The 14,542-nt window shown below is 51.2% G+C and overlaps 5 protein-coding genes across 5 annotated transcripts; 1 reads left to right on the forward strand and 4 right to left on the reverse strand.

Annotated features, from left to right (window-relative positions):
• Positions 1-1,009: 1,009 nt before the first annotated feature.
• Positions 1,010-2,207, reverse strand: N7515_005912 (thioredoxin-like protein 1; the record flags this gene model as incomplete). Its single annotated transcript, XM_056666656.1, has 3 exons — positions 1,010-1,784; positions 1,883-2,030; positions 2,132-2,207. The coding sequence occupies 3 exons, from the start codon at positions 2,205-2,207 to the stop codon at positions 1,010-1,012; spliced, it is 999 nt and encodes a 332-aa protein (XP_056520252.1).
• Positions 2,208-3,139: 932 nt separating this feature from the next.
• N7515_005913 (uncharacterized protein) lies at positions 3,140-3,730 on the reverse strand (the record flags this gene model as incomplete). Its single annotated transcript, XM_056666657.1, has 1 exon — positions 3,140-3,730. The coding sequence occupies one exon, from the start codon at positions 3,728-3,730 to the stop codon at positions 3,140-3,142; it is 591 nt and encodes a 196-aa protein (XP_056520253.1).
• A 681-nt stretch (positions 3,731-4,411) lies between these two features.
• On the reverse strand, positions 4,412-5,566 carry N7515_005914 (peroxidase; the record flags this gene model as incomplete). Its single annotated transcript, XM_056666658.1, has 2 exons — positions 4,412-5,149; positions 5,210-5,566. The coding sequence occupies 2 exons, from the start codon at positions 5,564-5,566 to the stop codon at positions 4,412-4,414; spliced, it is 1,095 nt and encodes a 364-aa protein (XP_056520254.1).
• A 2,003-nt stretch (positions 5,567-7,569) lies between these two features.
• On the forward strand, positions 7,570-10,112 carry N7515_005915 (uncharacterized protein; the record flags this gene model as incomplete). The annotated part of the gene is made up of 4 exons (XM_056666659.1): positions 7,570-7,684; positions 7,743-7,759; positions 7,822-7,932; positions 7,992-10,112. The coding sequence occupies 4 exons, from the start codon at positions 7,570-7,572 to the stop codon at positions 10,110-10,112; spliced, it is 2,364 nt and encodes a 787-aa protein (XP_056520255.1).
• Positions 10,113-10,643: 531 nt separating this feature from the next.
• gpi10 (putative glycosylphosphatidylinositol-alpha 1,2 mannosyltransferase) lies at positions 10,644-13,197 on the reverse strand (the record flags this gene model as incomplete). The annotated part of the gene is made up of 6 exons (XM_056666660.1): positions 10,644-12,069; positions 12,123-12,269; positions 12,321-12,523; positions 12,598-12,828; positions 12,887-13,150; positions 13,195-13,197. 6 exons carry the CDS (start codon positions 13,195-13,197, stop codon positions 10,644-10,646), a joined length of 2,274 nt encoding a protein of 757 aa, XP_056520256.1.
• Positions 13,198-14,542: the final 1,345 nt, after the last annotated feature.

The raw sequence follows: 14,542 nt of genomic DNA on the forward strand, positions 1-14,542 counted from the left end.
GACCCTAGTGTTCGGATTCAATCGACAATTCTTGCCTCACAATCTTCGACATCATCTGATGTTGGTGTGGTTCAGCATGGCAGTGCTTCAGTCGGCCTTGGCCCCTTGTTTCTCCAACGAAGAGTTCGTGGACCAGCTACGTCCAATGGATGCACAGTTTGACACCGCATACGCAAAGCGCGATCAATATGCCTTCCCCGACCACAATAACAAATCTGCTCGAGAACTTGGATGCAAGAAACTTCAAAATCTCATCCCGTTGGTAATAGCCAGAGCTCGCCCTGCTTTTGCAGGCCCAGCCAACCCAGAACAAAGCAGAAATAAACAACATTGGCCTCAGGAATGGTGTAAGTGAGATCAATCTCCATAAGGAGTCATCCTCTTCCTATCATAGAATCCATATTTATCATCATCGACCATAATATGGAAGGAAAAAAAGAAAAGGAAGGAGAGGAGAAAAGGTCATGCAGTTGGAAAAAAAAAAAAAGCTCGCTTACATAACTTTTTCTGGAATCGGAAAAGTTTCTCTGTGCGCCGGATTCTTTCTGTTCGGAAAAAGGAAAGACCGATAGACAGCATAAAAAGGAAATCTCTTCCAGCACCTTTCCTCTTTTTTCTTTTCTTCTTCGTGCGGCGGCGCAACTCGATAACCCGTGTTGCCTGGACATCTACGGCCATTAGTCTGGCTTTCAGTGATGTACCCCAGGTGTCAGTTGCGCCACAGACGAAGGGAATTGCACATTGATTCTTACTTTATGGGTCTTTCTGATAACTCAAGGATGAGACCTTTTGGTTTGGGATCAAACATACTATTTTATACCACTATGGTTATTTAGTCTAGACACAAATTGAAATCTATGGACACTTGAAAACTTCTTGGTTATCATTGAGTATTGTAGCATTAAGCAACACAATATGCCAGTATCCACGCTCTGACAAAAATCTTTGATCATCAGGCCATTTGAAAGTAGTATCTCCCAAGGCTTATTTTCTCCAGTATCTATGCTGTTTACTCGCCAGGCTCGTCGCCAATCTTCTCCAACACGCCCATGGATCGGTTCGGGCCCGCCTCGCCAATAATGCGAACGCGGTCAACGCGCAACTTCTCGCTGTCCCCGTCCCCATCAACAAAGAACAAGACCAGCGAAGTCACGTTCTGGAAATTGACAAAACGCAGATTGACAGTCGCGGTCCCAGTTTTTGCGTCCCAGTCACCAGGCTTGATTTCCACCTTCTGCACGGGAGGGATACCATCCGCCTCGTCGAAACCAAGCACATGAGAAGTATTCTTATACAGGTGCAAGTTGCGAGGCCGCATGGGTGTCTCGTCATCGTCGGCGTCCGCATCCGAAGGAGGCAAGGAGGTAATTTGAATGGAATGAACCTTCAGCATCGAGTTGAATGGGATGTACAGCATCAGCTGCTCGTCGGTGTCGCTCTCAACCCAGTCAGCCTGGCCCGCGGCCTTTTCCTTGCCCTTGCCTGATAGTGCGGAAGGCTTCGGAGCGCTGAAAAGAGTACGAGGCTCCGCGGTAGCCGTGTCCCGGTTCAGCAGCTCCATCATCTTGAAGTCAACTTGGTCTGTGACGTCGCTGTAGCCCTTGGCCACTGTACCGCCGATCCAGTACTCGCCGGAGCCGCTTGCTTCGCCGGACCCTGCTGCGTCGTCGGATTGGCTTGCTTCGGAGGCGAGCTTCTGCACGACCTGGTTCAGCTGTGCGGGGTTGGCGCCCTTGACGCTTTGGTTCACGCGGCCATTCTTGAAGACGATGAAGGTCGGCATTCTAGAGGCAGTCGTTAGTTAACGGGTAGTGTAGACGAGTATGGGGGACCGGAGGTGTGGTCTGGGCTAGTTCTCAAAAATTTGGATCGATGGACGTACGCTGTAACGCCGTAAGCTTGCGCGAGGTCTTTTTGGTTGTCGACATTGATCTTGGTGAACGTGATTTGGTTCGGGCGGGAGAGCTGGGTCGCCAGCGCGTTATACGCAGGTGCGATAGCTTTGCATGGTCCACACCAGTCGGCGTAAACTATTCAGATACCCAGCAAAGGTCAGCGATAGCTCTGGTGCTTCGGAGGGGAAGACAGGGTCCCGGCGGGGCAGATTCGCGCCGCGGCGGCAGGTACTTACAGTCGGCGACAACAAGACGAGAGGAGGTGAGGAGAGAGGAGAATTGCTCCTTTGATGAGATCTCAACGACAGACATGATGAGGTTGGGAGGGGGAGAGGGGACGAGGGTAGAAGAGGAGCAAAATATGTGAGGTTGTGTTTTGCTACCTCCGAATATGTCATCAGCCCCTCCGGATAAGCAACCATATCAAACACGCTAGATAGAACGCATAGAATGCACCACTGCTATGTAATTGGTTCTTTGTTCGGTTTTGGCAACATTTTTACGTTCCTCGGCAGTTTAATATTTGTTCCGATGTATGGAACTGAATGTCTCAACAGCCGCTATTCCATGGCATCATTGTAGTGGAGGTCTCCAGTGCGATCGATATATATCCCGCTAGATTAGGTCCCACCTGCTGCCCGATTGCCATGGCGAAGCTCTGACCTCAGGTATGACGATGGATCTGAGTCCATTCTATCAGGTAGGTGCATTTAATCTTCTCAAGTCTTCATGTATCCAAGTCGTCAACTTAATGTAAGAGATAGTGGGCCAAGTAGCTACACGGGACAGCCATCTGTCTCTGCATTCTAATTTCTATGTACAAGGAGAAGCAATTCCGGACAGGTTGGCAAGAGACCAGAATCAAAATTACCGTGGAATGTCTGTATCGTGATACACCGAGAGGGAGACGGTACCCAGAGCGGCAACACTCCGTGGTATTGGGTCTTGGTTTGACTGCGTCGCAAGATCTGACAGTGTTGACATGCACAGTCCACAATCGAGTGATGGCGACACAGCATGCAATGCTGAGACCGAGCTCGGGACAAGCACAGTCAAGCGACAAAGACATTGAATGAGCCTTGCGCACCGTTGGCGCGCCTAAGCAGACCAATCCAGCCAGACATGGCGGCGCGGGGGTGTCATTGCACAGCGACAACACATAAACGCTGTACAGCTGGACGAGGAAATCAAGCCGAGGGAGAATGATCTCCAAGGAAGTAAAGACGACTCAGTAAGCCATCTCTTCAACCCTCGCCGGCATCCACGGCAAACAAAACCTTCAACCAGAGACTGCACCCACGACATCCGATGATAATCTCGCCATGCTCAGCCTCTCTCTCCAGATCCTCCTCATTGACCAGAAATCCCCGCTCGTCACCACACCGACACCCGCGGTACCAGCAATCGCCGGCTTCCGCCTCTTCACAGGCAAGATCCTCCAAATCCACAACCTCTAGCCCAGTATGGAAAACATCGCCGGTTTTCTCCCGCTCTGCAACCTTGAGCCTGTCTAAGCGAAGAGAGCGGTCATATTCAGCGCGAAGGACAGGGTCGGACAGGGTTTTGTAGGCGGTGGTGATCTGGTCGATGGTATACGGTTGTCGCGAGGTGTCGTCCGATCTGGCAAGGAAAGAATTCGGAGTAGATGTAGAGGTAGTCGGTCCGTTTAACCCAGTCTCCCGTGCGACGGCACCCGCCTTGTCAGGGTGGTGTTTGAGCAATGCTTTATGGTAGGAAAGCTTGATCTGCTGCTTCGAGAGGACCGTTGACGAAGACCCAGTGAAGGGCAGCGACAGGATTTCATAGAAATCAACACTGCAAGCCGTCCTCGTCATGTCGATGTACGATTCCCCCCCTCCTGTCCTGTCGGCGGTGTCTGGTTGGTTGCGCTGTTTTCGGTGACTCGAGTTTTCGACCGGCCAGTCGGTCACTCGGACGTACGCGCCAAGTTGCAGTGGTAACGCCCCGAAGGTTACAAAGAGGTCCAACCGCGCGCGTCCCAAGAAATAAGCGTGAGGATCCGAGGTCTGGGGGTACGGGGTAGCCAGAAAACGGGGTTGGGTGAACCTTGTGGGAAGTTCGCGATCACTTAAAATGGCGGGTCGCCCTCGCGCGCCACTTTTGAGTGGGAGCCTTCCGGACCCATGTTGATAACTCTGATAAGAGAGATTTGGTTAAACCCGTGCTTCTATTCTCCGCTCTCATTGTCTTTTTCATACTCTGATCATACACATCTCGTCTATCATGCGCTATGAGACTTGTTTATCCTGAAGCCACCCGATCAGCTTTGTCGAACCAACTCAGGGTCCCGACGGTTCCATGACTTCCAACCCGAGGCGATGTTTACTGTGTACATGATGCAATTACAGCAAGAGCTACACGTGCACGAGAATATGGAAGGAAATCTAATGTCTCATTTAAAAACAAAAAGGAATCTCAGTGAGTAATGACTCGGATATCAAGACAGCTATACGAAATGAAAGACACGAATACAAAGCAGCTTTTGAGCAATATCCTTACTCAGAAGCCTTGAAGACGAAGCGTTCCTCGGTCTGGAAAGGCACACCGAGCTCAAGGAGCTTGACAAAGACATCAGAGAACTCCTTGAAGAAGACCTCGCTGTCCTTGCCATAGCGCTCGACGTGCTTCTTGAAGGCCTTGTCCTTGATCAGAGCCATATCAGTGGGCAACATCATGAGAGTGGAAGTGGTCTTGTCAGTGAACTGAACAGGGCCGTTCCACTTCTTCTGGGTCCACTTCTCCTCAATAAGCAGACGGAAGAACTCGTTGCTGAACACAGTGGGGCTGAAGTTCCAGGGACCGTCGAAACCGGAGCGGTCAGTGTGGCAGCGGCCGAGGGCGTGGGCGCCAATCAGGGCAACCATCTCACGGTCATCAAAGCCCATGCGGGAGAAGATGTCGCGGATGTGACGGTGATCCTTGGCGGCATCGGGGAGACGGCCGTCGGGAGTGCAGGCGGCGACCTCCTTGTCAGCACGGCCGGGTCTCCAGGGAATGGTGGGTCCACCCAGCTCCTGGATGGCACAGGCACCAGCGAGAGTCCACAGATCGGAGTAGGTGATCCAGGGGAACTGTTCCTTGATGGGCTCGAGGAAGTCGCGGGCAGTCTTGAGACCAGCGTTGGCGCCGTGGTCGGACTCGGGGGCGAATCTCATGGTGGCACCGTTGCTGCCACCAGTGCCGGTCTCCTTGTCATAGGTACCGCTGGCGTGCCATGCGAGACGAACGAGGACCTATTGAAAGAGAACGTCTCAGCGATTGATCATAACATTGAACAGAACAATTGCACTTACGGGACCATAGCTGCCGTCATCATAGTCGGTCTCGTCTGCCAGACGCTTAGCAACAGCGTCGTACACCTTCTGGTAGTCGGCCTGGGTGGGGACGAAAGGGCCCTTGGGGGTCGATTCGCTGTTCAGGTACAAGTACGCGCCGCCAGCACCGAGGGCACCGAGACCGAGAGCCCAGATGGCAAAGGAAGAGCCGGACTTCTCAGAGCCAGCCTCTGAAGCATATCCGCGGCGAGAAGAAGCACGGAGACCGTTGGCGGGGATGGCGAAACGGGTGCTGCGCGCAGCAGGACGGAGAGAGGAGGTGACCGGAGTCGAGCGCAGGAAGGCGCGAGACGCATTTCGGGCAACGGAAGCCATTGTGAGAGAATGTACAAGTGTCTAACGGGGGGTGTACGAAGGGAAAGAAGGAATGTAGAGGTCAAGGTACAGGTACAGCTGGGGAGGAAAGGGAAAAACCGGGGGGCATTTGTACTTTGCCCGGACAACCCTGGGGCCAATACTTTCGGTACATCGTACAGAAGCAGATGGAATCATGGCCAATCAAGGGGGGGCGCATATGCCAATTACCTCGGCGTTTTCGAGCCATGTCCGCATATTGGTACACTACACCATCCAATCTGTCAGATCCCCAGACTTTCATTTCTCCGTGGTCTGCCTTATAGAATACTTGGAATTGTCGCAGTCATAAAGGGTTACCTCAAGCGGTCTTCTTACTTTTAATTGACCTGAAAATATAGTTCAACGCCCTCTATTCTTGTGTTTCCCGGCGTAAATTTGAAGTCCTCGGGGAAGAATTAATAACAGCTAAGCCCTGTTTGGTCAGTGATGACCCACTCTCCGGCTCGGCGCAGGGCTGCTGACAAGGCCGACCAGTCTGGCTCTTAAGGTCTGATAGCGGCAATTCAACACTGGGGATATGGGACACACATGTCTGGGCTAGATCTCTAGATCTGTAATCAAAAGCCAGATAAGCGATTGATACTGCGAGTTTGGGACTCTTATGTCTGATTCACTGGGATTGGTTCAAATATCCATGGTTTAGAATTTCGATCTCCAATGAGACAACAATGAGATAGATACCACGGAGTACTTCTTAAATCTTAAGGCTACGGTTGTCAATCTGTAATCGATGCTGCGTTGTATCTACATGCAGGGCATACCTGAAATGTGATAAGAACTTTCATGGAAGCCCTGCAATTTTCTCAACAGTTAACTAGGCCTTCATCTTGAGGCCGCATCTTCTCCTACGACATAAGACGTGTAGCCTGACAATGGACCAGAAACTACCATGGACGAGACTTGGAAAAGTGTTTGAAGCAAGAGAATTGAGAGAAATAAAATTGGTTTATTGGATGTCCGTCGTAAAAAAGTCCTGCAGTTCAATAGATGTGAACACCAGGGTGGAGTAGACGCAGCTCTGCTAAAAACTGTTTGGTTTTGATATTCCACGAACGAACGATTAAAAAATCACCCAAGAGACGTCGATGCCATGATTAGGCACCTCGCGGGTTATGTGGTTTGCAAGTTTGCTTCTAAAATCTGACTGTTGGTTACAAGTCATCGACAATCCCCGACATTAAAGGATTGGATGCTCGAAGTTCCAACACTCGAGGATTATGAAGGAAAAAGAAAGTGGGAAGTGAAAGGTTTTTATCTTCTGCTGCAGGGCACGTGAGTTGGCACTAGTGTGGTCACATGACCATGTCCTTTTGTATCCGAAAATTTCACGCATTTGGAGATTTTTCTTCTTTACACTTTTCCGAACGCATAATCAACCGCCAATTCCTCATTCATAGGATGGTTGGTCATATTGGCGTACTAGAAGATATTCCTGGCTATCATGATGACTTCTCGACGGCTCCGAAAGGCTTTCGGCCTCTAGGCGCATTGGTAGATGCGAGTCAATGGTGTCCGGACATGCCTACTATTTCCATTCAATAACTACATCAATATATCACTATCAAACAACTTGCTATTGTCTCTCTAAAGCATTGTAAGAACAGTACAAGCGCCTGTGTCTTCTAGACGCATTCTAGAAGACGGTTGCGGACCACTCAACATGGAGCTACCTATCGAATCACTCAGGAACGGGGAAGACACAGCATGAGGAAAGCTGTCTTCACCTTCACTCGACGAACGATTGCTTTTAATCTCCCAAATAGATCGTACTTAGTATATTCATACTCTACGCCACATCAGATTTCCCATTCGGCATGATCTGCCCCTCGGACGTCAACCCGTCAACCTGAACTTCTCCGCCCCCCCGGAAACTTGGATTCTTCCCCTATTTCACTCATTCTCTCTTTATATTTCCACTCCTTTTTTTGTATACATTCTTTTCTTGTAATTACATTTGCATCATGCCTACTGGCATTAGCAAGCGCCAGCAGGCGCGGAATGAGAAGACACTGGCGGAGCTGATCCGCACCGTTCCTGGCAATGACCGTTGTGCCGATTGCGATGCCTTGACCCCAGGTTCGTCTCCAGAGACCTCCACAATTGATCGCAACCACTAATCTTGATGTGATTATAGGATGGGCAAGCTGGAACGTACGTCCTCCCCTTATTTCGCCTTCGATCGGATCCAAAAACTGACTGCTCGTCTCCGACAGATGGGCATCTTCCTTTGCATGCGTTGCGCCGCACTACACCGAAAGCTGGGCACACATATTTCCAAGGTCAAGTCCTTGACTATGGATACGTGGACATCGGAGCAGGTTGATGTACGTGTGAATAGACTCCCTATACCAGCAGCGAACTGACAAGGTGGGCTTTCATATAGAACATGAAATCGCACGGCAACATTTTAATGAACAAGATGAACAACCCCCGGGGAATCAAGCCGGCAATTCCCACCGACGTTGACGAGGCCGATGCGTGTATGGAACGTTTCATACGCCAGAAGTATCAACACCGCTCATTGGAAAGTGGAAAGCCAAAGCCCCCGAGCAGGGAGGATTCGAGTTATTCAAACTACTCCAACCCTAGGCCCATGTCACCCCCGGAGTCAAGGAAGAGTGACATTAACATCTCACCTGAGGGATCTCCTCCCCCGCTCCCGCCAAAGTCTGGCAAGTTCTTCAAGTTCGGTCTGCGATCTTCATCCTCCACCTCGAACCTTCGTCGATTTGGTGGCAAGTCCAAGGCGCCTTCACCAGCCTCGGACAAGGGAACCTGGTCACCACCGCCACTGCCAACTAGGAGAACGACGGGTCTTGGTGCGCCTGTCGCCGATGTGACAACGAATTCTTTCGAAGCGAAAATGGCGGCCTTGCAGGACATGGGTTTCACCAATGACCGCCGAAATGAAATGGTTCTGAAGGGACTTCACGAGGATTTGGACCGAGCAGTTGAAACATTGGTCAGATTGGGAGAAGGGAGCAACCCTGTGTCGAGATCTAGGACCCCAGCCGGGACAAGCACAGCTGCACCCGCAGTGACCCCGAAACCCGAGACGCCCAAGAACCCATTCCCTGTGAAGACCGACAACACATTCCCCGAGGTCTCCAACAATCCATTTGACCGGGCAGTATCAAATCCCATCCCACAGCAATCGCAAACACAGCAGCCGCAGAACGCCTCGTACAATCCATTCGATCGACCAAACCCGACGCCGGCATCCGCACAGCCTTTGGAATCATCGTTCCAGAACCTGCAGGTTTCCCAGCCGTTGTTCCCTCACTCTACTGGTGGATATCCCAACCAGGCACGCTCCATTCAACAGTCTGCATATCAACAGCCCTATACGCCCCCACCTACGTCGACATTCTCACCAACTCCCTTTGTTTCGTCGCCTCAGCCATTGGACAACAGTTACAATCCCTTCGACCAGGCAGCGCCGCAGCCACAGGGTGGCTATGCTGGTCAGACATATCCCAACCCGAGTGCGCCGCAGACGAATCCCTTCTTTACCAGTGTGCCACAAAACCAGTCCATGCAGCCGCAACAACAGCAAATGACTCCCTCTATGCCTCAACGCGCGGATACCATGCCGGTCATGTCATCCGCCTCACCATTCGGTACCTCGCCATTTGCGTCCGCTCCTTCGTATCAAGGCCAGCAGCAACAGCAGCAGCAACAACAGTCAGCCAACGGTCTTGGATCTTATAATCCCTACAACCAGGGATCGACACAGAACGCCCCCCAGAACACAGGCGGCTACTCCAGCCAATTCCATTCCCACCTGCAACCGCAGCAGCCACTCACTCATCAGCCCACGGGCATGGATAAAAAAAGCATTCTTTCATTGTACAATATGGGATCTGCACAGTCTAATATCCCAACCATCCCCGAACACCCTCAACAACCCCAGCCCCCTGCGATGAACCCTTATTCCCAAACAAATAACCCATACCAAACCATATCTCAGCCTCAACAAGCTCCAAACTTCCAACAGCAGAGCCAGCCTCAGCAAGCAAACTTCCAAACCCAAACCCAGAACCAGCAACCTTTCCAACCGCAACCACAGCAAACCGCCGCCCAGCCCACAACATCCAACAACCCATTCTTCGGCACACCCTCAACAGGAACCAACACCGCCCCAACAGGCAGCGGCTCCGGTCTTGCCGCGCAAGCAGGCATCAGCCCGTACCAACAGCAACAATCCTCAGGACTAGGCATTACAAACAGCCAACCGACTGGACCCGCTCCAACTACTGCAACGAACAACAGTTCTCCATTTTCCGGAATGAGCAGTCCTCCGTTCACAGGAGCGAACAACCTCCCATTTGCAGGAGCCAACAGCTCCCCTTTTGCGGGAGGGAAGTCTCCGTTCTCGGGCCCGCCTCCTACAAACTCGTACCCGAGACCGCATATGAGTCAGCCGAGTATCGATGTCGGCGGGCTTCAGAATGGGCGGCATAGCCCTGATGCATTTGCTAGTTTGAGTGCCAGGCATGGTTGAAGTATATTCATGGGACTTGGTTTTTTCGGGTGATTTTTTTTTGGACTTTTGGAAATAGATAGACACAGCAATGTGATTATGGACAGGACTTTGCATTGTTCTATTATCTAGGTTGTCTTTTTGGCTTCTACCTACTGCCATGGATATAGAACCTAGGCGAAGATGTGAAGCTTGGTGTCACTTACGTGCATGCATGGAGTTATCTGACCTCATTGTCTAGATATCTCTTTCCTTGCTATTATATCACTGTACAGTTTGTTCTGTTGATCGTTCCTGTATACAAATGAACTCTTTGGTGTATTAGCGAGTCAAAATGGTACATAACCTTCGATTATTATTACATCAGAGCTTCTAAATGCATCACAGATAATTCCAGACAGATGACGAAGTGGTATAAGCAGTAAGAAAATGTGAAACGGCAGTGTATCCAAGAAGATAGGGACAAGATGGAAGGAACTGGGAGAAAGAACGTGTGAAGAAGGGAAGGTGAGAATCAATCAATCAAAAAAACATCGAGATAACCGCAATGTATCAAGACCAAAGCTCCGCTTCCGTAGGCCGCCTCTTACGACCCTGCAACCACCCAGGAACCCAATCCCCAACCCAAGAAGGGACCCAACTTGTTTTCCTCGGCGACAGCCTAGCCAGGAAATTCTCCCAACGCGAGCGGCGCCGCCAAGGCCAGTAAATGGACGATTTCGGTGCCGGGGCGAAAAACGACTGCACCGAGCGTTGCCACGACTGCAGCGTCGAGGTCGAAGGAGTCGAAGACCAAGGCATAGAAGAGACGAGGGCGTTCCATCCGCGCGTGGGGACGTGAGCCTCTTTCTTGAAGGATTCGACAATCCGATCAAATTGCCTGTCGCGAGATTGCTGCACTCGGCGCTGGGTCTCAGAGCGCCAGGAGTCTTGCTCGGAGGTGTCGAGACACCAGACTACGATGTCGCCGCGACGGCGCCAGTCGTCGTGCCAGGCAGTGTTGAAGGTGCGCCAGCATTCGCCGTAGGAGGAGCCGCGGAGGAGGGGACGGAGGGTTGGTTCGAGTTGGGCGAAGAAGATGAGGTAGTCGGGCCATTCGTGTTGGGCGGGTTGGTTGGGGGGCTTGGATAAGTGGGAGTAGGCGGGGGTGGAGTAGCTGGGTCTTCGGGGAAGATGGCGTAGTCCACCGGCCATGTTCTGGTGCAGGAATTGGGATGGGTCGTTGTAGAATTGGTCGGCTTCGTCGAGGTATAGGGCTTTTTGGGTTGCGTTGAGGTCGATTGGTGGCTCGCAGGAGAGGGCCCAGGCGTTTATTGATGGGTAGACTAGGTGGGAACGCCAGGGAGTACTGTGGCAAGGCATCAAGAAGCCTGCAGTGATGCCGGTCTCGGAGACTGTGTTTGATGCTTTGTTTGTTGGTGCCGAGTGGACGTTGTGTTGAACGCGGAGGTAGGAGAGAACACTAAGGGGTCCTGATGCATGGTAGACAGTGGTGTACACCGCAATAAACACGTTCACGAGCACGGCAAAAATGAGAATCAATCTGCGCGGGGTTTCACGTGGGTATGCCAGCGGATTGAAGGCTGGGTAGAAATATTGCACCAAAGGCGGCGCGGCTAGGATGTGCAGAGAGGGCAACAGTGGGTAAATGAAGCGCACCTCCTTGTGTGAGATCAAAGAGAGGACTAATGGCATTACGAGGCAGACTGTCGCCAATTGCACTCGGATTGCCACCTGTACTCTGTCACCCACCTGGGAGTGCGTAGTCAAGGTTCGGTATAAGCCCCAAACTGCAAAAGGCAACAGCGTGGTGAGTAAGAGCGGATAGCCCTGTGAGATGTAGTAGTGCCAGTCATTACTGCCATAGAAGACAGCCAGTGACTGCGCGATATTGAAGTACAAGAACCTGAGCGGCGGGAACGTCCAGAATCCATAGAACAGACGGTCCGCGATGGAAGATACTGCGAGGACTGCCGACCTGCCAGACCAAAAAGTCAGCTGGTCCTTTACTGTGAAATAAATACGACTTACCCGCAAACCACAGCGTCACCAATTAGGACTCTGCGCTGGGCCCAAGAAGTCCGAAGCCAAGCAAAACTGGCCAAAGTTATCCAAATGAGGAGATTAGTCGGCCGCAAGATGCACGCGAGCGCCGCCAGCGGCAGACATCGATGAAGGCTGCAATAAAGCGTCAGCGACTGCTACCATCAACTTGGGATCCAGTCATACCGAGATACCACCCTCCGATCAGAATCCGTGCCTCTCTTTTGACTGCCAGTGCCCTTGTCACGGCTACCGTCGGTTGTAGAGGCTACCGACCATTTCCATGGCCATAGCTCTAGGGCAACAATGGTAATCGTCGTCTCCGCACAGTTTGACAGCGTCCTAGTCGAGCAGAACCATTGCCAAGGATTCAGGACTGTCGCGGCCAGCTGTTGAACAATTAACACGAGCTCTTTCCCACCCACTCAAGGGCAAACATGATCCACAGCACAGAACCACATACCGTTGCCCATGATCCACGGGAATCGTTTCCATAGACGCGAATAGCGAGCTTCCAAGTGTAGAAATCGCCGATTGCCGCCACAACGGCTTGCGCTATCTTCGGAGCGGCAATCAGAAGCTCGGCGCGCGCGGCGGGGGAGACGTCGAGAGCGGAGGCGAAGAAATCAGCGGCTTTATAAAGAGCGGCGAAGAAGAGAGGATGTAGAGAGGATCGTAGTTGGTGTCGCCATTCCTAGAAGCAACGTGAGGTTAGACTAAGATATGTGTCGCACGCGATCGCATTCACTCACCCATGTCACCCAGGCCCCTTGGTCCTGACCGAACGCGGTCTGCCAAGCTGGTTCCAGTGACTGGAAGTATTCATCGGGTTGGAAAAAGGTCCGAAGGACGAAAGCGTTGACCAGACGAAAGGCGATGAGGTAGAGGAGGACCTTTCGAGTTGGTGGGGGGTCGTATTGAGGCGCGCGGCGACGTGGTGAACTAGGAGTACTAGGAGTAGACATGATCAAGGCTGAGATAGTTGCAGGTCCTTTTTCATTCCCTCGTACATTGCGCTCGAGGGCTCATAAAGACTGAGCTTGTAAGGGTGGGCGCATACCATGAACAAAGGAGAGGGCGCGGAAGAGGATCTCCCAACTCCGACGCGAAGGGGTTTGAGCTATTTCGACCTCGAGTCATGTGTTTTTATCTCATTCAAGTAGAAGGATTTATTTGATTTACTTGCTGAGGGTATAAATCAGATTCTCTTGAGTTACAAGTAAGTCTTAACTGCGTACTTGTCTATACTTGCATCTTGACATCATGTCTGACCTAGCTATCTTCCGTTTTAGTGTTCACCCCATGCCGCTTTTCTGCACGTGGCATAGCTCCATACTTAGTGAGACTTGGCCGGACATTCAGTCATCGAAACTGTTTCGGCTACTTCGATCTCCTTGTATATACACAAGCCGGCATTAATGATACTATAAAGAATGTCCGTAATCTCTCCCGACGTTCCTTGTCAGAAAACCCATAAGCCATAGAGAAGATAGAGCGGATGGCGCTTCACCCCCATGGAACGTAAATGCAGGCCGAGCAAGAATGAAAACGGAGGACTATCAAGGCAGTATCTTCATGATCTGTCATAGCAAGACTGGAAACATCTTGCATGTCGAGGAGCAAAGGCCGATGCGACAATGACAGATCATAAACATACTGCCCTGATAATCCTCACGTTTCATCCTTGCTGGGCCTGCATTTACATTCTATGTGGTGGAAGCGCCATACCCTTGGGATCTTGTGCAGGGCAGTGACCACTTCGTTCTGCTCGTATATTGCCTCAGATGGCTTCGTGTCCGGTAAGCGGCCGACCTGGCATTTTTCTCTTCCGGCGGTGCAGTCACTAGGTGATATATGGAGATTCGCACACGTGTTCTCGAGACGTTGCAGAGAGATATTGAAAAGTAATGGCAGAATATTGATATTGTCCGTCACATGACTCCTTGTTGCCAGTTCCAACAGAAGGCGTACCTGAACAAAATTGTCGAGTTGGTTGGTACTTGGTAAGTTAAGGGGCCCCGCCTTTTAACACAACAAGTGTGCGGATAACACATTTAACACAACCGAGTGATCACGTGATGGGACGGAGCATGAGCTCATAAAGCAGCATGAGCATCATAAAGCGGCGGCAGCCTACAGTAGAGGAAGGCCCGGGGAAGAGACTTTATCCTGTTATAGACAGTGGCCAGTGCATATTAATTCACGTCCTTCAATAACCGAACTATGACGTTGGATTTCTACCCTCTCCTTTGTACACGACCCTTGAGATGATCTGAATTAGACCAATAGTTCAATTCTTTTAAATGGCATAACCCTAGACAGCCTCACGAAGGAACGAATCAAAGCGAGTGGATATCTAAGTGAATGGGGACGTGCAGGTTAATCCTGCGTATAGGGAACAACATCGG

The sequence above is a fragment of the Penicillium bovifimosum genome (genome assembly GCF_028826915.1).
Source record: "Penicillium bovifimosum strain IBT 22155 chromosome Unknown utg000005l_segment0_segment0, whole genome shotgun sequence".
Lineage (NCBI taxonomy): Eukaryota > Fungi > Ascomycota > Eurotiomycetes > Eurotiales > Aspergillaceae > Penicillium > Penicillium bovifimosum.